At 38.4% G+C, this 23,262-nt stretch overlaps 1 protein-coding gene across 2 annotated transcripts; it reads left to right on the forward strand.

The window, feature by feature from the left end:
- The first annotated feature begins 18,571 nt into the window (after positions 1-18,571).
- Positions 18,572-22,990, forward strand: LOC118560096 (DDRGK domain-containing protein 1-like). 2 transcript variants are annotated; one of them, XM_036130821.1, is made up of 8 exons: positions 18,572-18,759; positions 19,634-19,777; positions 19,977-20,092; positions 20,367-20,468; positions 20,551-20,673; positions 20,748-20,786; positions 20,864-20,969; positions 22,648-22,990. In XM_036130821.1, exons 1-8 carry the CDS (start codon positions 18,672-18,674, stop codon positions 22,806-22,808), a joined length of 879 nt encoding a protein of 292 aa, XP_035986714.1. In that variant the 5' UTR covers positions 18,572-18,671; the 3' UTR covers positions 22,809-22,990. The 2 variants fall into 2 exon arrangements, with proteins under 2 accessions (XP_035986714.1, XP_035986713.1); XM_036130820.1 differs by having other exon boundaries at positions 18,573-18,759; positions 19,974-20,092.
- The last annotated feature ends 272 nt before the right edge of the window (positions 22,991-23,262 follow it).

The raw sequence follows: 23,262 nt of genomic DNA on the forward strand, positions 1-23,262 counted from the left end.
CTTCAGGAAGAACTCAGCCCCAGCTACCCCAACACCCTCTGTGACTATATATAATATATTTCAGTCGTCAGTCAAGTCAAATTATGTTGCGAGTTCAGTTGTTTTTTTCTTTTCTTTGTTCAGTGGTTCATGTTGTTACCACTGGCAAGTTCACGTCAGTAAGAAGAATGGAGTTTGTCAATGGAGGTTCAGTTCTGCTTGGGGCACAGGCTCGCCATGTCCTTTCAGAGAGAATCCATGGAATCTGATCCAGTAGTCTGATCCAGCTTTTTGATCAGCAACAACAAAAAAACCTAGCCTGCACACGATAATACTATTATTGCATTCAGCTAAATAAACTCACTTTATCAATTTTTACAGCATGGTTTTTTCTTCATTCCTCACATTAACATTGCGATGTTTTACATGCACTTTAAATTTTTTTCCCAACTCAAAATACCGGAATCATCTTTAACCCATGTAAAACAAAAATATAAAATCCTTTTTAATTATGAAACTATGACCTGCAATTTAACAAATTACAGCATAGGTTTTTTTAATCCTCTTCCAAGTCTTTGTAAATCATGAGATGAAATACAGTTATCACCTTACCAAAGAGCATGAAATCCTTCTACATCCAATACTCTCCATCATCATCCATTGTATGGACCAAACCCAGCGCTGAACACAGAAATGTCGGACTGGATCAAATACTGCGTGTGTGATGTGTTCAAGTACCTCGCTCAACGTAAGAATTTACACATGTACAGCCTCAAGCTATTTAACTAAGATGTAAATGAGGTTTAAAATGTCTACTGTTTAGTTTGATATTAATGAACAGTCATAATTTTAATTTACATGAAGTATGTTTGAACTAGAAGAATTAACAGTGGGATGTTGATAAACTGACTGTATATTTGTATTGTAGTGCTTAACCATAGATTTACTTCTGAGTCAGTTAGCTTGCAGTTGAATTCATGATCTAGAGACAGGAAGATGCATTCACGGAATGGAAGTCAGCGCAGTTAACGTGGGATTGCGCAATCCCAGGGGAGGCCAAGATCGCTGGCTTGGTGGCGCTTCACTATCAAGCGCCACCAAGGATTTACGTTAAAAATAGTGAAAAGTCTTCGATTTTAAAGAGAATATGATAAAAAAAATAAGGAAATTAGATTAAAAAAACAACTATTATTACAAATGACTGCGTGAATCACAATATATATTATGTTATCATTATTCTATATTTTCTTTATTTCCATGATTGCCTCCACTGAATGCATGTAACTGCTATCTATAACTATAACCCATAAACTCTGCACAACATTCGCATATTTGCTCATTTTGCATCATTGCATCTCCAACTAGCATTACAAATCCTGTCGAAGTCTCAGTTTCTAAATGCATTCTCGCACAAATGCCCTTTGCACAATCAATCCAGTACATACAAATGGTTTTAAAAATACTTACCTGTACACTGTGACTTTCTCATGCATTGTTTACACTTCAATTGTTTACTTTTAAATCACTGCTGCACCTTATCCTGTAATTTAAATTGACTGTAATTTACAAGCTGTATTCTTGCACAAATTGCCCTCTGCACAATCAATTCTGCATATACAAATGTTTTTTAAAAATACACACCTGTACACTGTGACTTCTCCTGATTTGTTTGCATTTCAATTGTTTACTTCAAATCACTGCTGCACCTTATACTGTAATTTATTTTACTGCAATTTACAAGCTGTATGCAACGGAATTTCATTCTGTATGCACTCTGTGCATACAAAATGACAAATAAAGTTTTCATATTCTCTTTAAGTGTATCTATCCATATTACATTATAGCGTTACTTTTTAAATAAGTCTGATCCATATCTGAACTATGGATCTTTGCATATGTTCTTGCCATTACTTCTACTTTTTCTTCATTTGTTAATGCTGTTCCTTCTTCATGTTTTAGAACTGGATATGTTCTCTCTGGTCTATTTCCCTTCATTTTCTTAATCATTCCCCATACCTCAGCTATAGAAGTTGTTCTGCCTATTGAATCACAAAAATCTCTCCATTTTGTCTTCTTTGCCTTCTAAATAACTTTCCTTTCTTCTGCTTGATCTTTTTTATATTCAATTAAATTTTTTAAATTATGTGTTCTTCTCAAAACTCTAAAAGCTATCCTCCCATTTCAAGTCTCTGCTCCGCTTAGAAAAAACACAGGATGTGACGTCACTTCCGGTGATGTGCCCAAATATGGGCATAATGGCCGCTCTGTTCACAGTTCTGCATGGCAGAGCTCCTATATGATGAGAGCTTTGAACTGATCACAAACTTCAAAAATTTGTTAAAAATCAACGGTTTGCTCTAAAATTCTGAAAATATTCATGGATCTCAAAGAGTGCTTTATCTAACTATGTGATTTTTTAAACGCCCATTGAAAAGAGCGTTTCATAGAAAAAAAATATTGGCCTTTATAGTCTTGCAAGTGTGAATTTCAAAGTCTTTGAAATAGTTCAAAATCGGCTGGATTTTTACCAAACTGAAGTAAACATTTAGTCTGAATGTGCTTTACAAATAGTGGCCATTTTTATTGGGATTGAACAATATTTGTGGAAAATACATTGATTTCTCCATTTTACAAACTTTTAAAAAATCAGAGTGTGCAACTTTGAAAAACCTCAATACATGCAGTGAGAGAATTGTTACACCTTATTCATGGATTACATCCTGAAAATCTGAGATCGTTACACCACAAAATAGATTTTTAGTAATCTTTTGAAGTTTTATAGGTTTTTTTCACACTTTTGGAAATAGGCCCCGCCCACTTGTTTCAATCATTACCATATTTAAGACTTTAGTTAAGGGCTATTACTGGAAGGGGATGAAAAAGGTTTTGTAAAAATCCGATAAGCCATTCTTGCGTAGTAGATTTCTTGACATCACAGCGCCCCCTAGTGATGGACGATCCTCAAACGCGGGTCACATGTGCAAAATCTTATTTGGACTATGGGTTATGAAGGACATGTCAAAATCTGTTATAGTTTTAGAATAATCAGCAATTACATTTAGAGCTAGCTAGCTAACAATCACTTATTTTAGCGTTACTTTTCGAAAAAGTCAAAATTTAAAAATCTGCCGCGATAACTTTTTTTATTTGTCCATGACACGCTTATATATAAATTTTTGCGCGGATTGCACAAAAAATGTAAGAGGAGTTTAACAAGAAAGGTTTAACCTTTGTAGCCATGTAGCGCGAAAACTAGCTGGGAAACGAAGGGTGTGCCAATTCCCTTTATTTTGCAGAATCATCCAATAAACAAAGTGCTGTAAAGTTTTTGAGTGTAGGACCAGTAGTTTGGTGGTTACAGGCGTAAACGCGTTGTCCTTTATTATAGCGCCCCCTAGTTGTTGAAGGGTCTGAATTTCTGGGTTTGAGTAGAGGCGCACATTCTGTACTTAGATACCTGATCCTATTGATTCGTTACAAATCCGCATGGGCCGCCCAACGCGTTTTAGCCGTAATAATAATAATAATAAATAAATAATTTAAAAACACTAGAAAAACAATAGGGTTCTCTGCTCACAGAGCAGACGAACGGCATAGCCGTTCGCCTGCGCTGCGGGCTTGGAACCCTAATAATAATAAACTAGAACTGCAAGCAGTTATTAACGGGTTCCAAGCCCATGCACCGCCCCCTTTGAGCATGTTCCTGGACTTCAGCCCGCCCCCTTTGAGCATGTTCCTGGACTTCAGCGTTTAACACCCTCATCCCACAGCATCTGGTGGAGAGTGGTGAGAACAGCAGAAGGGATCATCGGGGCTCCTCTCCTGTCCATAAGGACATTTCATCCCAGCGCTGCATGTCCCGAGCCCATAACATTATCAGAGACCCCTCACACCTCCACCGTGGACTGTTCTCCCCTTTGCCCACTGGGAAAAGGTTCTGCAGCATCCGCTGCACGTTCACCAGTTTTTGCAACAGCTTTTTCCCCGTTGCCATCAGACTGTTGAACTCTAAACAGCAACAGTAAAAGTGGATATTCATACATATATTCATACATGGGTTAAAGCAAAAATAATCAGTTTGACTGAAAAAAAATTCAAGTCATTCCATACGTTCCCGGGCCGTGGACATAATGCCACATCAGTTACCTCACTTGTTTATTGTGCAAAGTCAACATTAACCAAATCTGGTAGGTCTACAATATCCATTGACCATTCCTGTATCTCTCCCACCTTTCAGCTTCAGAGTCTTGGCGTCATCCTGGCTCTCTGATGACACACGACTGCACCCCCAGGTTCACCCCCAATCACATCATGAAGTTCGCAGATGACACAAACTCATCAACAGCTCAGCTGTGGAGGTGGTTAGCAGCACCAAATTCATCAGGGTGCACATCACGGACAACCTCACCTGCTCTGTGAACACCACATCTGGTGAGGAGGGCACAGAAGCGCTTGTACTACCTGTGGAGGATGAGGAGAGCCCAACTGCCCCCGCCCATCCTCACAACCCTCTACACAAGTACCATAGAGAGCATTCTGACCAGCTGTCTCTCTGTGTGGTGTCGAGGCGGCAGCACGTGCGACTGGTGGAAAACAACGGTTGTCAAGCTTCTGAAGCTTGCGCACGACACCACTCATGGGATTTATCTCTGATGGTGACGAGTCCGCCTACAGGTGGGAGGGTGACCATCTGGTGACCTGGTGCAGGGAGAACAACTTAGAACTCAATGCTGTAAAAATAGTGGAGATGGTTGTGGACTTCAGGAAGAACTCAGCCCCAGCTACCCCAACACCCTCTGTGACTATATATAATATATTTAAGTCGTCAGTCAAGTCAAGTTATGTTGCGAGTTCAGTTGTTTTTTTTTCTTTTCTTTGTTCAGTGTTTTGTGTTATTACCACTGGCAAGTTCATGTCAGTAAGAAGAATGAAGTTTGTCAATGGAGGTTCAGTTCTGCTTGGGGCACAGGCTCGCCATGTCCTTTCAGAGAGAATCCATGGAATCTGATCCAGTAGTCTGATCCAGATTTTTGATCAGCAACAACAAAAAAACCTAGCCTGCACACGATAATATTATTATTGCATTCAGCTAAATAAACTCACTTTATCAATTTTTACAGCATTGTTTTTTCTTCATTCCTCACATTTCCATTGCGATGTTTTACATGCACTTAAAAAAATTTTCCCAACTCAAAACACCGGAATCATCTTTAACCCATGTAAAACATAAATATAAAATCCTTTTTAGTTATGAAACTATGACCTGTAATTTAACAAATTACAGCATAGGTTTTTTTAATCCTCTTCCAAGTCTTTGTAAATCATGAGATGAAATACAGTTATCACCTTACCAAAGAGCATGAAATCCTTCTACATCCAATACTCTCCTTCATCATCCATTGTATGGACGAAACCCAGCGCTGAACACAGAAATGTCGGACTGGATCAAATACTGCGTGTGTGATGGGTTCAAGTACCTCGCTCAACGTAGGAATTTACACATGTACAGCCTCAAGCTATTTAACTAAGATGTAAACGAGGTTTAAAATGTCTACTGTTTAGTTTGATATTAATGAACAGTCAGAATTTTAATTTACATGTAGTATGGTTGAACTAGAAGAATTAACAGTGGGATGTTGATAAACTGACTGTATATTTGTATTGTAGTGCTGAACCATAGATTTACTTCTGAGTCAGTTAGCTTGCAGTTAGTTGACCTCCACGCAGATTTGGCTCTGAAGGAACAGTCTGTTAAGAGTGATCCTATATATATATATATATATATATATATATATATATATATATATATATATATATATATATATATATATATTAGTGCTGTCAAACGTTTAAAAATTTTAATCGCGAATAATCCTATGATGTCGATAGTTAACTCGAGATTAATCGCAAATTAATCGCATATTTTATCCTTTTATTTCTGAAAGTGTAATAGCCTATTTGGGCATTTTAATATGCAATTTTGCAATAAATGACACTAATAAAATACATGCTTGTACAAAAAATATTTTTGTTATTTTTCAAGCACTTTTCAGAATTGGTATGAAAACATCCTGGTGCCAAATGTTAAACTCTGGACTATAATGGCTATATGACTAATCATGATACCCTGATGTTTACACCATGTGTAAACAAATGTGTAAATACCTGTTTTCATGCCGATATATTTTTTTTGCCTCTTAAACAAAAGGTATTATGCATACATATAAATTAATAAAAATTGAACATTTCGATAAAGTCATAAGTTTTGTTCATTTCTTCACTCTCTCTCTCTCACACACACACATCTAATTCTGAGCTTTCACACCAACAACAATAATTTCTTTGAATATTTTTGCTTGCTGTTTCTATCCATATTCATAGAGTTTAAGCCTGGAAAAAGGTTTTAAATCTCCAGGTCATTCCAGCCTTACACTTTGCTTGCAACTGGGCAGGAGCTTAATACCCTGAATGAGACTGTTTAGCAACTGTTAGTAACTCCAGGTCCTTCGTTTGGAAACGTGATTCATCCCTGGGTTGTCAAATACAGAGACAACAAATTAATAAGCATTAAAGAACGGTTTATGGGTTGGGTTTCTGCAATGTTATCAACGTGTAAAAGCTCATCTTCAGAACTAATCTCTGCTTAAAATGGTGATCTGCACCAAGTAATCTACTTTCAGCAGTTATCACCGGTTATTGCACCGTAAACTGCAGAAAATACGTGCAGAGTTGCTCTGTCTGCCTTTACTACCGTCGGCTCCTATGGCGGAGGGATATTTCAGCTGGATACACTCAAATGTAGTGCAGGCAGGCCACTTAATAACCCCTATTTCGTCACTTATTTAAGACCCCAAATAAGCGATTTCACTTTCAGAAACCTGCCCAAAAAAAACGCAACCCGTGACTCATGAAATTTAGAAGCGCTTTTAGAAAAAAGAAGCCCAAAGTCGCGTGTGTCCGATGTGTGTGTGTTTGTAGAGATCCATTCATGATCAAATGCGGTCCTCTGCTGGAATTTTTTAAAGCATTAGTGTAAATATATATATATATATATATATATATATATATATATATATGGATACATACATGGATACATACAAAATTATTGAAGTGGACATCTAAGTTTTAATTGAATACCCCTTACTTAGACTATTAATGGTAAGAGTTGTTGTAGTTGCAAAAACAAGCCACGAGATGGAGCCCTTGCTTCATTTTCTGAAAAGCTCTTTACAATAGGTTTTTGTCAAACTATCTAAATAAATATTTATTTTAAATCAACGGTTTGCTCTAAAATTCTGAAAATATTCATGAATGTCCAAGAGTGTTTTATCTAACCACACAATTTTTTTGATGGTCATTAAAAAAATGGATTCAGAGAAAGAAAAAATTAAACTTTATAATCTTGTATCATTAATTTTTAAAATCTTGTAAATTGGTCAAAATCACCTGGATTTTTATCAAACTGAAAGACATGGTTATTCTGGCTGTGCTTTACAGATAGAGGCCATTTTTATTGGCATTGACCAATATTTGTGGAAAATACATTGATTTCTCCATTTTACAAACTTTGAAAAAAACAGAGTGTGCAACTTTCAAAAACTGGAATACATGCAGTGAGAGAATTGTTGCACCTTATTCAAGGAATACATCCTTAAAATCTGAGCTTGTTACACCACACAAGTGATTTTAGGTGAATTTTTGAAGTTTTCAAGTTTTTTTCACACTTTTGGAAATAGGCCCCGCCCACTTGTTTCAATCATTACCATATTTAATACTTTAGTTAAGGGCAATGTCTAGAAGGGAATGAAGAAGGTTTTGTAAAAATCCGATCAGCCATTCTTGCGTAGTAGATTTCTTGACATCACAGCGCCCCCTAGTGATGGACGATCCTCAAATGCGGGTCACATGTGCAAAATCTTATTTGGACTATGGGTTATGAAGGACATGTCAAAATCTGTTATGGTTTTAGAATAATCAGCAATTACATTTAGAGCTAGCTCGCTAACAATCACTTATTTTAGCGTTACTTTTCGAAAAAGTCAAAATTCAAAAATCCGCCGCGATAACTTTTTTTATTTGTCCATGACACACTTATATATAAAGTTTTGTGCGGATTGCACAAAAAATGTTGGAGGAGTTTAACAAGAAAGGTTTAACCTTTGTAGCCATGTAGCGCGAAAACTAGCTGGGAAACGAAGAGTGTGCCAGTTCACTTTATTTTGCAGAATCATCCAATAAACAAAGTGCCATCAAGTTTTTGAGTGTAGGACCAATAGTTTGGTGGTTACAGGCGTAAACGCATTGTCCTTTATTATAGCGCCCCCTAGTTGTTGAGGGGTCTGAATTTTTGGGTTTGAGTAGCGGTGCACATTCTGTACTTGGATACCTGATTCAATGGATTCGTTACAAATCCGCATGGGCCGCCCAACGTGTTTTAGCGGAGAATAATAATTACCCGTAATAATAATAATAATAATAATAATAATAATAATAAATAATTTAAAAACACTAGAAAAACAATAGGGTTCTCTGCTCACAGAGCAGACGAACGGCATAGCCGTTCGCCTGCGCTGCGGGCTTGGAACCCTAACTAGAACTGCAAGCAGTTATTAACGGGTTCCAAGCCCACGCACCGCCCCCTTTGAGCATGTTCCTGGACTTCAGCATTCAACACCCTCATCCAAGCCCACCTACACCGCGCCCCCTTTGAGCATGTTCCTGGACTTCAGCGTTCAACACCCTCATCCCACAGCATCTGGTGGAACAACTGGAACATCTGGGCTTCAGCACACCCCTTCACCACTTTCTCACCTCCTGACCACTGTCGGTCCGGGTCTGACAGACCACCTCTGATGTCATCACCCTCAGCACAGGCTTCCCTCATGGCTGCATCCGGAGCCCCTTGCTGTTTACTCTGATGACACACGACTGCACCCCCAGGTTCACCCCCAATCACATCATGAAGTTCGCAGATGACACAAACTCATCAACAGCTCAGCTGTGGAGGTGGTTAGCAGCACCAAATTCATCAGGGTGCACATCACGGACAACCTCACCTGCTCTGTGAACACCACATCTGGTGAGGAGGGCACAGAAGCGCTTGTACTTCCTGTGGAGGATGAGGAGAGCCCAACTGCCCCCGCCCATCCTCACAACCCTCTACACAAGTACCATAGAGAGCATTCTGAGCAGCTGTCTCTCTGTGTGGTGTCGAGGCGGCAGCACGTCCGACTGGTGGAAAACAACGGTTGTCAAGCTTCTGAAGTTTGCGCACGACACCACTCATGGGATTTATCTCTGATGGTGACGAGTCCGCCTACAGGTGGGAGGGTGACCATCTGGTGACCTGGTGCAGGGAGAACAACTTAGAACTCAATGCTGTAAAAATAGTGGAGATGGTTGTGGACTTCAGGAAGAACTCAGCCCCAGCTACCCCAACACCCTCTGTGACTATATATAATATATTTCAGTCGTCAGTCAAGTCAAGTTATGTTGCGAGTTCAGTTGTTTTTTTTTCTTTTCTTTGTTCAGTGGTTTTTGTTGTTACCACTGGCAAGTTCATGTCAGTAAGAAGAATGAAGTTTGTCAATGGAGGTTCAGTTCTGCTTGGGGCACAGGCTCGCCATGTCCTTTCAGAGAGAATCCATGGAATCTGATCCAGTAGTCTGATCCAGATTTTTGATCAGCAACAACAAAAAAACCTAGCCTGCACACGATAATATTATTATTGCATTCAGCTAAATAAACTCACTTTATCAATTTTTACAGCATTGTTTTTTCTTCATTCCTCACATTTCCATTGCGATGTTTTACATGCACTTTAAAAAATTTTCCCAACTCAAAACACCGGAATCATCTTTAACCCATGTAAAACAAAAATATAAAATCCTTTTTAATTATGAAACTATGACCTGTAATTTAACAAATTACAGCATAGGTTTTTTTAATCCTCTTCCAAGTCTTTGTAAATCATGAGATGAAATACAGTTATCACCTTACCAAAGAGCATGAAATCCTTCTACATCCAATACTCTCCATCATCCATTGTATGGACGAAACCCAGCGCTGAACACAGAGAAATGTCGGACTGGATCAAATACTGCGTGTGTGATGGGTTCAAGTACCTCGCTCAACGTAGGAATTTACACATGTACAGCCTCAAGCTATTTAACTAAGATGTAAACGAGGTTTAAAATGTCTACTGTTTAGTTTGATATTAATGAACAGTCATAATTTTAATTTACATGTAGTATGTTTGAACTAGAAGAATTAACAGTGGGATGTTGATAAACTGACTGTATATTTGTATTGTAGTGCTGAACCATAGATTTACTTCTGAGTCAGTTAGCTTGCAGTTAGTTGACCTCCACGCAGATTTGGCTCTGAAGGAACAGTCTGTTAAGAGTGATCCTATATTATATATATATATATATATATATATATATATATATATATATAAATATATATATATATATATATATATATATATATATATATTAGTGCTGTCAAACGATTAAAAATTTTAATCGTGATTAATCCTATGATGTCGATAGTTAACTCGAGATTAATTGCAAATTAATTGCATATTTTATCCTTTTATTTCTGAAAGTGTAACAGCCTATGTGGGCATTTTAATATGCAATTTTGCAATAAATGACACTAATAAAATACATGCTTGTACAAAAAATATTTTTGTTATTTTTCAAGCACTTTTCAGAATTGGTATGAAAACATCCAGGTGCCAAATGTTAAACTCTGGACTATAATGGCTATATGACTAATCATGATACCCTGATGTTTACACCATGTGTAAACAAATGTGTAAATACCTGTTTTCATGCCGATATATATTTTTTTGCCTCTTAAACAAAAGGTATTATGCATACATATAAATTATTAAAAATTGAACATTTCGATAAAGTCATGAGTTTTGTTCATTTCTTCACTCTCTCTCTCACACACACACACACATCTAATTCTGAGCTTTCACACCAACAACAATAATTTCTTTGAATATTTTTGCTTGCTGTTTCTATCCATATTCATAGAGTTTAAGCCTGGAATAAGGTTTTAAATCTCCAGGTCATTCCAGCCTTACACTTTGCTTGCAACTGGGCAGGAGCTTAATACCCTGAATGAGGCTGTTTAGCAACTGTTAGTAACTCCAGGTCCTTCGTTTGGAAACGTGATTCATCCCTGGGTTGTCAAATACAGAGACAACAAATTAATAAGCATTAAAGAACGGTTTATGGGTTGGGTTTCTGCAATGTTATCAACGTGTAAAAGCTCATCTTCAGAACCAATCTCTGCTTAAAATGGTGATCTGCACCAAGTAATCTACTTTCAGCAGTTATCACCGGTTATTGCACCGTAAACTGCAGAAAATACGTGCAGAGTTGCTCTGTCTGCCTTTACTACTGTCGGCTCCTATGGCGGAGGGATATTTCAGCTGGATACACTCAAATGTAGTGCAGGCAGGCCACTTAATAACCCCTATTTCGTCACTTATTTAAGACCCCAAATAAGCGATTTCACTTTCAGAAACCTGCCCAAAAAAAACGCAACCCGTGACTCATGAAATTTAGAAGCGCTTTTAGAAAAAAGAAGCCCAAAGTCGTGTGTGTCCGAGGGTAAAAGAAACTTTGCGCTCACCGTTGCCAACAGTGAGCGCAGCGCGTGTCTGTTTTGCAACAGTTTTCTAGCACTCTTGAAACTACGGAAAGCGCCGAGGGTAAAAGAAACACAGTCCGGAGAGCGCGGCGGGGGGAAAAACATTAAGGAACGGTGTGTGTGTTTTGACGACGCGCGATTAACAAAAAAATTGTCGGCGTTAAAATGGGTTTACGTTAACCCCGTTAATAACGCGTTTAACTGACAGCACTAATATATATATATATATATATATATATATATATATATATATATATATATATATATATATATATATATATATATATATATATATATGCTGGAGATAGGCACCAGCAGCCCCGCAACCCCATGAGGAATTAAGCGGGTCAGAAAATGGATGGATGGATGGATGGACAGATATATGTGTGTGTGTTTGTAGAGATCCATCCATGATCAAATGCGGTCCTCTGCTGGAATTTTTAAATGTATTCCATACAACGCCACATTAAAGTATTAGTGTAAATATATATATATATATATATATATATATATATATATATATATATATATATATATATGGATACATGGGTACATACATATATACATACAAAATTATTGAAGTGGACATCTAAGTTTTAATTGAATACCCCTTACTTAGACTATTAATGGCAAGAGTTGTTGTAGTTGCAAAAACAAGCCACGAGATGGAGCCCTTGCTTTATTTTCTGAAAAGCTCTTTACAATAGGTTTTTGTCAAACTATCTAAATAAATATTTATTTTAAATCAACGGTTTGCTCTAAAATTCTGAAAATATTCATGAATGTCCAAGAGTGTTTTATCTAACCACACGATTTTTTTGATGGTCATTAAAAAAATGGATTCAGAGAAAGAAAAAATTAAACTTTATAATCTTGTATCATTAATTTTTAAAATCTTGTAAATTGGTCAAAATCGCCTGAATTTTTATCAAACTGAAAGACATGGTTATTCTGGCTGTGCTTTACAGATAGAGGCCATTTTTATTGAGATTGACCAATATTTGTGGAAAATAAATTGATTTCTCCATTTTACAAACTTTGAAAAAAACAGAGTGTGCAACTTTCAAAAACTGGAATACATGCAGTGAGAGAATTGTTGCACCTTATTCAAGGAATACATCCTGAAAATCTGAGCTTGTTACACCACACAAGTGATTTTAGGTGAATTTTTGAAGTTTTCCAGTTTTTTTCCACACTTTTGGAAATAGGCCCCGCCCACTTGTTTCAATAAATACCATATTTAATACTTTAGTTAAGGGCAATGTCTGGAAGGGAATGAAGAAGGTTTTGTAAAAATCCGATCAGCCATTCTTGCGTAGTAGATTTCTTGACATCACAGCGCCCCCTAGTGATGGACGATCCTCAAATGCGGGTCACATGTGCAAAATCTTATTTGGACTATGGGTTATGAAGGACATGTCAAAATCTGTTATGGTTTTACAATAATCAGCAATTACATTTAGAGCTAGCTAGCTAACAATCACTTATTTTAGCGTTACTTTTCGAAAAAGTCAAAATTCAAAAATCCGCCGCGATAACTTTTTTTATTTGTCCATGACACGCTTATATATAAAGTTTTGTGCGGATTGCACAAAAAATGTTGGAGGAGTTTAACAAGAAAGGTTTAACCTTTGTAGCCATGTAGCGCGAAAACTAGCTGGGAAACGAAGGGTGTGCCAATTCTCTTTATTTTGCAGAATCATCCAATAAACAAAGTGCCATCAAGTTTTTGAGTGTAGGACCAGTAGTTTGGTGGTTACAGGCGTAAACGCATTGTCCTTTATTATAGCGCCCCCTAGATGTTGAGGGGTCTGAATTTCTGGGTTTGAGTAGCGGTGCACATTCTGTACTTGGATACCTGATTCAATGGATTCGTTACAAATCCGCATGGGCCGCCCAACGCGTTTTAGCGGAGAATAATAATTACCCGTAATAATAATAATAATAATAAATAATTTAAAAACACTAGAAAAACAATAGGGTTCTCTGCTCACAGAGCAGACGAACGGCATAGCCGTTCGCCTGCGCTGCGGGCTTGGAACCCTAACTAATAAATAATTTAAAAACACTAGAAAAACAATAGGGTTCTCTGCTCACAGAGCAGACGAACGGCATAGCCGTTCGCCTGCACTGCGGGCTTGGAACCCTAATAATAATAATAATAATAAATAATTTAAAAACACTAGAAAAACAATAGGGTTCTCTGCTCACAGAGCAGACGAACGGCATAGCCGTTCGCCTGCGCTGCGGGCTTGGAACCCTAATAAATAATTTAAAAACACGAGAAAAACAATAGGGTTCTCTGCTCACAGAGCAGACGAACGGCATAGCCGTTCGCCTGCGCTGCGGGCTTGGAACCCTAATAATTTAAAAACACGAGAAAAACAATAGGGTTCTCTGCTCACAGAGCAGACGAACGGCATAGCCGTTCGCCTGCGCTGCGGGCTTGGAACCCTAATTAAAAGGTTGATGAGAACAGTTGAAGGTGAAAGAATGGAAAGCCTATCAGTAATGCTGGAGTTTCAAACAAATGTTCTTCCTGAAAGGGTAAAAGTTGGGTGTATGTGCTTTCCTTTGAGGCCATATATCCCTCCGCCTCTCAGGTGCTATAAATGCCAGAGATATGGACATATCGCTGCAGCATGTAGAGGAAAACAAAGATGTCCAAAGTGTGGAGGAGAGCATAGCTATGAAGAATGTAAAAATGGGAAGGATACTTGCTGTAATTGCGGAGGGCAACACAGAGTGACTTATGGAGGATGTGAGGTCAGAAGAAAAGCAATGGAAATCGAACAAGTTAAAGTCACCAATAATATAAGTTATGCAGAAGCTGCTAAAAGAGTGAAGCCAAAAGAAGTGATAAGGAAAGTTCAACCAAATCCAACACCAGAACAAAGACAGAGTGGAACTGAAAATGTGCTAACAGTTGAAAAGATATTGTTGTTCATTGCATATGTCATAAATTGTACAGATCAAGTTAAGCAAAAAACAGAAAAAATCAAAATAATTGTGAAAGGGGCAGAGAGGTTTTTTGGTATAAAGGACATATCCTGGGAACACATAAATAAGAGGCTAGGGGCAGGAGGACATGAAGACAAAAACTGAACATCTTACAATGGAACGCTAGAAGCCTCATTGCAAACGGACAAGAGTTTAAAGGATTTGTTAGAGAATTTAAAGAAGATATAGATATTTTATGTATTCAGGAAACTTGTCTTAAACCAAATCTTGATTTTGTTATAAAAGGATATGAAAGCATTAGAAGAGACAGAGAGGGAGGATCTGGAGGAGGGTGTATAATATTCATAAAACAGGGAATTCAATTTAGACTACTGGCTAAAGGAAGAGAGTTAGAATACATTGTGACAGAAATTTGGACAGTAAATGGACCATTTAAAATAATCAACTTCTATAATCCATGTAAAAGACTTTCAATAGATTTAATGGAGGAACTTGGGGTGTATTTAGAGGGTAAGGTTATATGGTGTGGGGACTTTAATGGGCATAGTACACTATGGGGTCATCATAATGATCAAAATGGGGATATAATAGAAGAAATAATGGATGTAAAAAATTTGGTTTGTCTAAATGATGGAAGTGGAACAAGAATTAATGTTAGAGATAACACAGAGTCAGCAATTGATTTAACATTAGTTTCAAATTCTATAGCAGGTGTTTGTTTATGGCAAGTAATTAATAAAACAACTATAGGAAGTGATCATTATCCTATTGTGATTGAAATAAAGTTAAATATAGAAAGGTATTGTATAAAAGGGGTAAAGAAATTGTGTTTTAAGTCAGCAGATTGGGAAACATTTAGGAACAGTAGTGAAATGAAAATGTTAAAAGTGGATATGAGCAGTAGTATCGATGAAATAAATTTTTCTATATGTAATGCTATTTTAGAAGCTGCTAATCAGGCTATAAGGAAGAAAGGTGGGGGAAGGGAAAGAAGGTTGGTACCCTGGTGGACATCAGAATGTAAGGAGATTATCAAGAAACGAAATAAAGCTTTCAAATTGCTAAAAAGAAATCACAACTTTCAGAATCTGAATAACTACAAGAAATTACAAGCAAATGTAAGAAGAATTATTAAAAATGCAAAAAGAGAGTATTGGAGGAGTTTCTGTAATTCAGTAGGAAGGGAGACAGATATTTCTAAGGTGTGGGCAACAATTAAAAGGATGAATGGGATTAAAAGAGTGAGTGGATATCCAATATTAGATGATGGAGAAATAACAGCAGTTACTGACAGAGAAAAGGCAAAAATGTTAGTAAATACTTTTGTTAATATTCACAGCTCTGAAAATATTAGTGAAGAAGGAAAAAAAGGAAGAGAAAAGACTATTTTAGAAAACAAGTATTTATTACAGCAAATAGAAGATAAAAACGAACCGTTGAACATGTCTTTTACAATAACAGAACTGAATAGGGCTTTTAAAAAATATAAATTATCAGCTCCAGGAAAAGATCAAATTTATTATGTTATGATTAGTAATTTAAATGAAAATTCTAAAAATATTTTATTAGAAATGTATAATAGGATATGGGAAGATGGGGAATTGCCAAAGAGTTGGAAGGAAACTGTAATTATTCCAATTAGAAAACCAGGGAAAAATGAGACAAAACCAGGAAATTATCGGCCGATAGCTTTAACATCCAATTTATGTAAAATAATGGAGAGAATGATAAATAAAAGATTAATATATTATATGGAGAGCAAGCAACTTATATCATCTTATCAGAGTGGTTTCAGGAGAGGTAGAGGTACAATGGATCCAGTTTTATGCTTAGAGCATAAAATCAGAAAGGCACAGGTGAATAAAGAAAGTGTTGTGGCAGTATTTTTTGATATTGAGAGAGCATATGATATGATGTGGAGGGAAGGGTTATTAATTAAAATTAGAAGAATGGGTATAAATGGTCATATGTTTAGATGGATTAAAAATTTTTTAGAAGAAAGACAGTGAGGATAGGGAAGGATTATTCTGAGAGTTTGAAAATAGAAAATGGGACACCACAGGGAAGTATTGTAAGCCCGTTATTATTTTCAGTGATAGTTAATGATATATTTAAAGAAATAGAGGGTGGAATGGGATTCTCATTATTTGCAGATGATGGAGCAATGTGGAAAAGAGGAAGAAATTTGGAATTTATTGTAAAGAAACTTCAGGGAGCAATTGCAGTTGTAGAAAAATGGTCATATAAATGGGGATTCAAATTTTCTGTAGAGAAAACTAACATAATGTTTTTTACAAGAAAAAGAGTTGATGGAAAAGTTAACTTAAAATTATATGGTCAGGATTTGGAAAGAGTTAAACAATTTAAATTTCTTGGGATTTGGTTTGATGAAAGAATGACATGGGGTGTGCATGTTAAGAAAATAATTGATAAATATAGAAAGGTACTAAATATAATGAGGTGTTTAGTTGGAACAGAGTGGGGAGCTGATAGAAAATCATTAAAAGCAATTTATACTGGGTTAATCAGGTCAGTACTTGACTATGGATGTATAGTCTATAACTCAGCAGCAGATACAAACCTCCATAAGTTAAATATTATTCAACATCAGGCTTTAAGAATATGTACTGGAGCTTTTAAAACATCGTCAACAGCAGCATTACAGGTTGAAATGGGAGAAATGCCTCTTAAAGTTAGAAGGGATCAATTATCATTAAACTACTGGTCAAATTTACAGGGGCAAAGGAAGGATCATCCAACATTAGAGGTGCTTAAACCTGGATGTGAAAAGGAAAAAAAACAATTAAAGAGCTTTGGATGGGTAATAAAAAATAAAGTTAATGAAATTAATTTAAACAAGTTAGATATATGTCAGACAGTTCCGTTAACTGCAATACCACCTTGGATACTTCCTGATGCTAAAGTTGATCTTTCATTATTAGAAAAGAAGGAAAAAGATAAATATCATATTATGAATAAATATATAGTACTAGAACACTTAAATAAATATTATAATTATATACAAATATATACAGATGCATCAAAAAACACAGCTTATAGGGTAGGGATAGCATTTATCATACCACAGTTTCATATTAAGGGATTAGTGATGGAGTTTCAGTGTATACCGGAGAAATGCTAGCTTTGCTTTTAGCAGTTCAATGGGTAGAAGAGGTAAGACCATTAAAATCAATCATTTGCTCAGATTCTAGTTCATCATTAATCAGTTTGCAAAATAATCAGTCAGACAGTAGACCTGATATATTAATTGAAATACAACAAACGCTTTACAGAATAAATATGATGGGGTTAGTAGTAAATTTTGTTTGGGTTCCGGCACATAATGAGATTAAAGGAAATGAAATGGCAGACAGAATGGCTAAGGAGAGTACAAATAAGGTAAGGGTAGATATTAATGTTAGTTTTGGTATAACAGAAATAAAGGGTATAATTAAACAAAAAGCCAAAGATAGGTGGCAAAAGTTATGGGATGAAGAAAAGAAAGGAAGGTGGCTTTATAAAATACAAAAGAGAATTGGACAAATGAGAATAACAGAAAGGAACAGGAGAGAAGATATAATTATTTCACGGCTTAGAATGGGACACACTGGATTGAATAGATCATTATTTTTGATAGGTAAACATCAGACAGGGAAATGTGACTGTGGGGAAGATGAGACTGTGGAACATGTCATTTTGAATTGTAATAAATATTGGATTCAGAGAAACAGGTTGACAAGGAAACTTAGTAACATGAAAATTAAACTTGATATTGTTGATTTATTGCGAAAGGAATCAAGAAGCAGAGGATACCAGGTCATATTTGAGTTTTTGAAACAGAGTAGGTTGTATAATAGGATATAGTTTTTTTTTTTTTTGTTTTTTTTTTTTGTCATGCAGTCCACACTCCATACCAGTTGGTGGCGGTAATGCTCACCTAAACGTTTTTTGCCAACCGCCAGTAAAAATCAAGAAGAAGAAGAAGTGTCGGGCAGATCGTGTAGTCTCGTCAGTAATGAACTGAACAGTGAATTAAATTAAACCTCTGTATTTATTAAAGCATGGACATCGTGCTGTATGTTCTAGCCGCCGCGGTCCTCGTCGTCCTCATTGTGTTCGCGCTGAAGGTGCAGAGGAAGACACGGGACGGTAAGGTTAGCTCCAGGGGGCTAAAGCCAGAGAGCTGCGTCAACATTTAATCTGAAAATGTTTTAGTTTATCCACACGAACCTCTCCGATTCAGAGCCCTGCGGGCTGTAAATACAGAAACTGTTATTAAAGCTGCTGCTACTTTCCCTGTTTACTGTCAGGCTACGTCAGCTTCCTGCCAAACTACGGGGGCCCACATGGGCCATTTGAACAGGTTGTTGAACAAACCCACAGGAACATGCACGTTGTTTTTGTTTTACTTTTTTTTTTATTTCAATTAAACAAAAAACAAGTTCAAAAATAATATATAAAACATATAAATAACGAACAAATATGCCAGGGGGTATGCACCATAAACAAGTACAGTCAGGAGGAAAGACATATATATATATATATATACACACACACACACATTTATCATCTACAAATAAATATATCTTCTACATTAAGTTTTCCAGAATTGGTTAGATTAAATAAACATTAAAGTCTGCCTTTTTTTTTAGACATAAATTTATGCAAGTGAAATTTGGTTAAGATAATTAAGATATTGATAAGGAAAGGTTTAGGAAACTTAGCAGCTGAAAACCAAATAGAATGTTTTTCCAACGAAGCTGAAAATCTTTTAAAATATTTGAATCCACATAGTTAGAAAAGTGTTGCCAGAAAGTCTTAGAGTGGACACAACCAGAACAAATGTGTAAGAAAAAGATGTATGTTGTGTTGTGTATAGTCTAATCAGTGATGTCATGACGTGGTTATCTATCTACATACATGTAAAAAATGCAATCCTGCCTGCCACAGTATCGCCCATTGATGTCATAGAACCTGTAATGTGAACAATCTGACTCAGAGGATGGTCTCTTGGTGTTTTCAGCTGACGAGGAGCAGAGGAGGGATGTTGTTCGGGCAGCTGGGGGTCCTGGGCGGGCCCCAGAGGAGCGGGGAGCTGGGATGCCCCGCAGGAGGAGGAATCTCGCTGCTGCCGTAGTCAACAGGCGGCCACAGAGAGCAGATCAGGGTAACCTAGAACATCTCTACGTTTGTGTGATCAGAGGCGGCCGTCACGTAGAACGATGATGAACTGATGCCAAACGTCAGCTTAAAGTTTGACATCCATTAAACACTGTTTGGTGAAAGTTACAGGTCCCCGATGGAAGGCAGGGCCTGACAGATATGTTTAGGAATATGTGTAACCACCTTCCTGTGGATTTCAGAAGAGGAGCCTGTGGAAGACGAGGAAGGAGAGCTGCAGAACATCCAGGCGACGGCAAAGATTGGAGCCAAGAAACAGAAGAAGCTGGAGGAGAAACAGGCCAAGAAAGCCCAAAGAGAGGTGATGAGAAAAGTATTCCACTACTACAGTTCTAACGGGATTTCATGTGACAAAGCAACATTAAGTAGTGCATTATTATAAAAATGAAATATGGTTTCTAAAAATGTTTAAAACTGCAACGCCCCTTTTTAAACTCTGCAGCTCCTCCAGAGCTCCTGAGGGACCTCTTGGCTTTTGCACTAAGTGCTCGCCATGGATGCTTGGTCATGTTTGGTGGTGGCCATGCAGATCCAAAGGTGATTTCATCACATGTTCTCATCCTACTTGGTTTCAGGCGGAGATGGAGGAGAGGGAGGAGCGGAGGAAGATGCAGGAGCTCCGAGAGCAGGAGAAACGGCAGGAGGAGGAGAGGGAACGGAAGCTGGAACAGAAACAGGTGCGTTCCTCTGCAGGTACTGAGCTCCCTCCAGTAACCCGTGTGAGGAGGTGCTGACACGCTGTGCTGCGCTCTCCTGTAGGAAGAGGACGAGAAGCGGGCTAAAGAGGAGCAGGAGCGGCGAGAGGAAGAGGAGTACTTAAAACTCAAGGCGTCGTTCATCGTGGAGGACCAGGGGGAGCAGGAGCAGCTGTCAGAGGACCAGGTCAGGTGTCTGTCAGGTTTTAGTCTCGTGGTCGAGCGTCAGTCGGTTTTTAACGGTGCTCCTGGTGTTCACAGTCCCGCAATCTGCTGCAAGACTTCATCGAGCACATCAAGGTGAGACCGACCCACAGCGTCCACTTTGACCCGGGCTGGTGTTTCTGAGCTGTGGTCACCAGGATCTCTGTCTGCAGACGTCCAAAGTGGTTCTACTCGAGGACTTGGCCTCTCATTTCGGGATGAGGACGCAAGACGCCATCGCCAGACTGCAGGACCTGTTAGCTGAAGGCACGCTCACAGGTACGGACAGGGTCCTCCTAGGACTGAGCCCACAAACGATTTGGGTCATGCCTGCTGGCTTTCAGCGGGGGGGTGGAAAGTCTGTAAATGGAGTTTTCAGTAATCTAAAGCGATTCTCTGAGGTTTAGTTCACAGACAAGGCGTTTCAGTTCATCAATAAGCTGAGATGAAGTGCGTGTGACAAAATGAAAGGAATCATAGAATTCAATGAGAAAACAGCTGTGCAGAAAATCTGAACCTTGACACCGCGGATCTCGTCTTGCTTCTGTAACTAAAACTAAATGCCTCATAGTGGGCGGGCTTTCTGCCACAATAATCAGGTCTTTTAACTTTGTTCTGAGTCCAACTCTCCATCCGTCTCCTAGAGATCTTAGTAGAATCACCTCTAAGCTGTCTGACTTGGGTCTGCTTTGGCTTTTCCTTCAGCTGCTGCCGTCCTGTCAGAATAAGTGTCACCTTGCTTTATGAAGGCGCCGCGCTACATCACCTGGTAGCCCATGTCAGAACCCTTACCAGCTTCACCAGGTCTTTATACCTTTGGTTCACCAGAAGAGGTTCTCCTCTGTGACACAGAACCCACCTCCTTCCAGAACGGTGACGGCTGGACGCTCCCCCGGTCTTTAGGCTGGTTCTAAATAATCTAAACATTATAAACATGGCACAGCTGGAGACTGGACCCAAGGAAGAAGCAGCAGCTCTATAATTGTCTGCCTGATATCTTGGAAGAGCGCCCTAAAATACATCCTCCAGTTAACGCTGAAGCTGTGAACTAACCAATCAGAACCAGCAGCTGGGCTTATGCTAATCTACATGTATGTAAACATCTGAGATGGAAGAAAGCACAAAAACCAACTCATTATTCTGGTATTTAGCAAAATAGTTAATTTAATGCCCAAACTATCCTAAAACAGGACCAGTTTAGTCTGATTTTATGCCACACAGTCAAAAATAGTGACTTTTTGGAGGTAGATACCTGGTTTCACCTGTTACGTCTCTGGCCGTCTCTCAGTATGTGTACCTGAGCGTTCTCGTGTTCTCGTTACACGTCATCAGCCTCAGCCACCAGACTGAGAATGGAGGTTGTTCTCGCCCCGCCCTCTTTATCCAGCATCAGAGCAGACTTGTGCGTTCAGACTGACCGCTTTCCCAGAATGCACTGCGGCATTATAATTTAACACAAAATATTACCTCACATTCAACATTGAATGCATTATTCATACAATTATTTCAGTTTATGATCAATATTTATCTAAAGACTACTAACAGGAGGAGAGATGAAGGTCCAGACGAGCTGTGCGTGTTCTGATGTCACGAGTTCACCAGTACGCTTCTGTTCCCACACACAGATACGTTCTGCGTCCCGTTCTTCAAGTCCGTACTTCATGTGTTCTTGCCAAGAACGGACTTGACGACGACGCCAGTCTGTACTCGTGTTCTTGTGAATTGAGAAACAGCCTGTTTAGCAATATGCGAGTTTTACTTCCTGGATGGAACTACAGGAAGAAACTGGCCTTTCAGTTATCTTCTAGAGTGGAGATGGGGTATTTCCATATTATCGTCGCTAAGAACAGAAATCAAGATCTATTGTGTGTAACTATAATCTCTAACCCCCGGTGTGGCACACCCTGAAAACCAACCGGGTCACCAGCATTTCTCCGTCGCATGCTTGATGTTGCAGGTGTGATCGACGACAGAGGGAAGTTCATCTTCATCACGCCGGAGGAGCTGGACTCGGTGGCTCGCTTCATCAGACAGAGAGGCAGGGTCTCCATCACAGAGCTGGCTCAGGCCAGCAACTCCCTCATCAACCTCACCCCCGACAGCCGCAGCTCCGCCTGACGCACAGCAGGGGGCGCCACACGCTTCCGTTTAGCTGCTGGGTGACGTCATCATGGCTGAGAACTGTTTAATATTCAGTTTAGAAGATCTCAGTCAAGCTAAAGTGAAATAATGCGCGTTGTTTTGTAGAAGAATTAAAAAATTAATAAATCTGTCTGTCTGAATTGCAGCAGAACGTTCTACAAGGCTGATTCTTTTTTTATGGAACCATTTCATTTGTTTCTTGCATAAATCTCTGCTAAGTACCAAATGCACAAACCCAGTTAGAGCGAGTGTTCGCAGCACCTAAGGTGCCGTGGGTCTGGCAGGAAAATGTCTGGTTCCCAACGACGTAGAGTTCTAGGAACGTTTGCACCGCTGAACAGGCTTTGTAAAAAGTTACAAAATAAACCCAAACAACTCATCCACGGGAACAATGTTTGTTTCCACTGCTGGTAAATTTGCACATCCTCCT

This window comes from Fundulus heteroclitus, unplaced genomic scaffold (assembly GCF_011125445.2).
Source record: "Fundulus heteroclitus isolate FHET01 unplaced genomic scaffold, MU-UCD_Fhet_4.1 scaffold_385, whole genome shotgun sequence".
In the NCBI taxonomy this organism is placed as follows: domain Eukaryota; kingdom Metazoa; phylum Chordata; class Actinopteri; order Cyprinodontiformes; family Fundulidae; genus Fundulus; species Fundulus heteroclitus.

Bases quoted from the DNA above. Each gene is read 5' to 3' on its own strand.
- LOC118560096 (XM_036130820.1), top strand. From the start codon at position 18,672: ATGGACATCGTGCTGTATGTTCTAGCCGCCGCGGTCCTCGTCGTCCTC. The intron at 18,760-19,633 runs GTAAGGTTAGCT...TGGTGTTTTCAG, and splicing joins GCAGAGGAAGACACGGGACG to CTGACGAGGAGCAGAGGAGG. The intron at 20,970-22,647 runs GTACGGACAGGG...TTGATGTTGCAG, and splicing joins AGCTGAAGGCACGCTCACAG to GTGTGATCGACGACAGAGGG.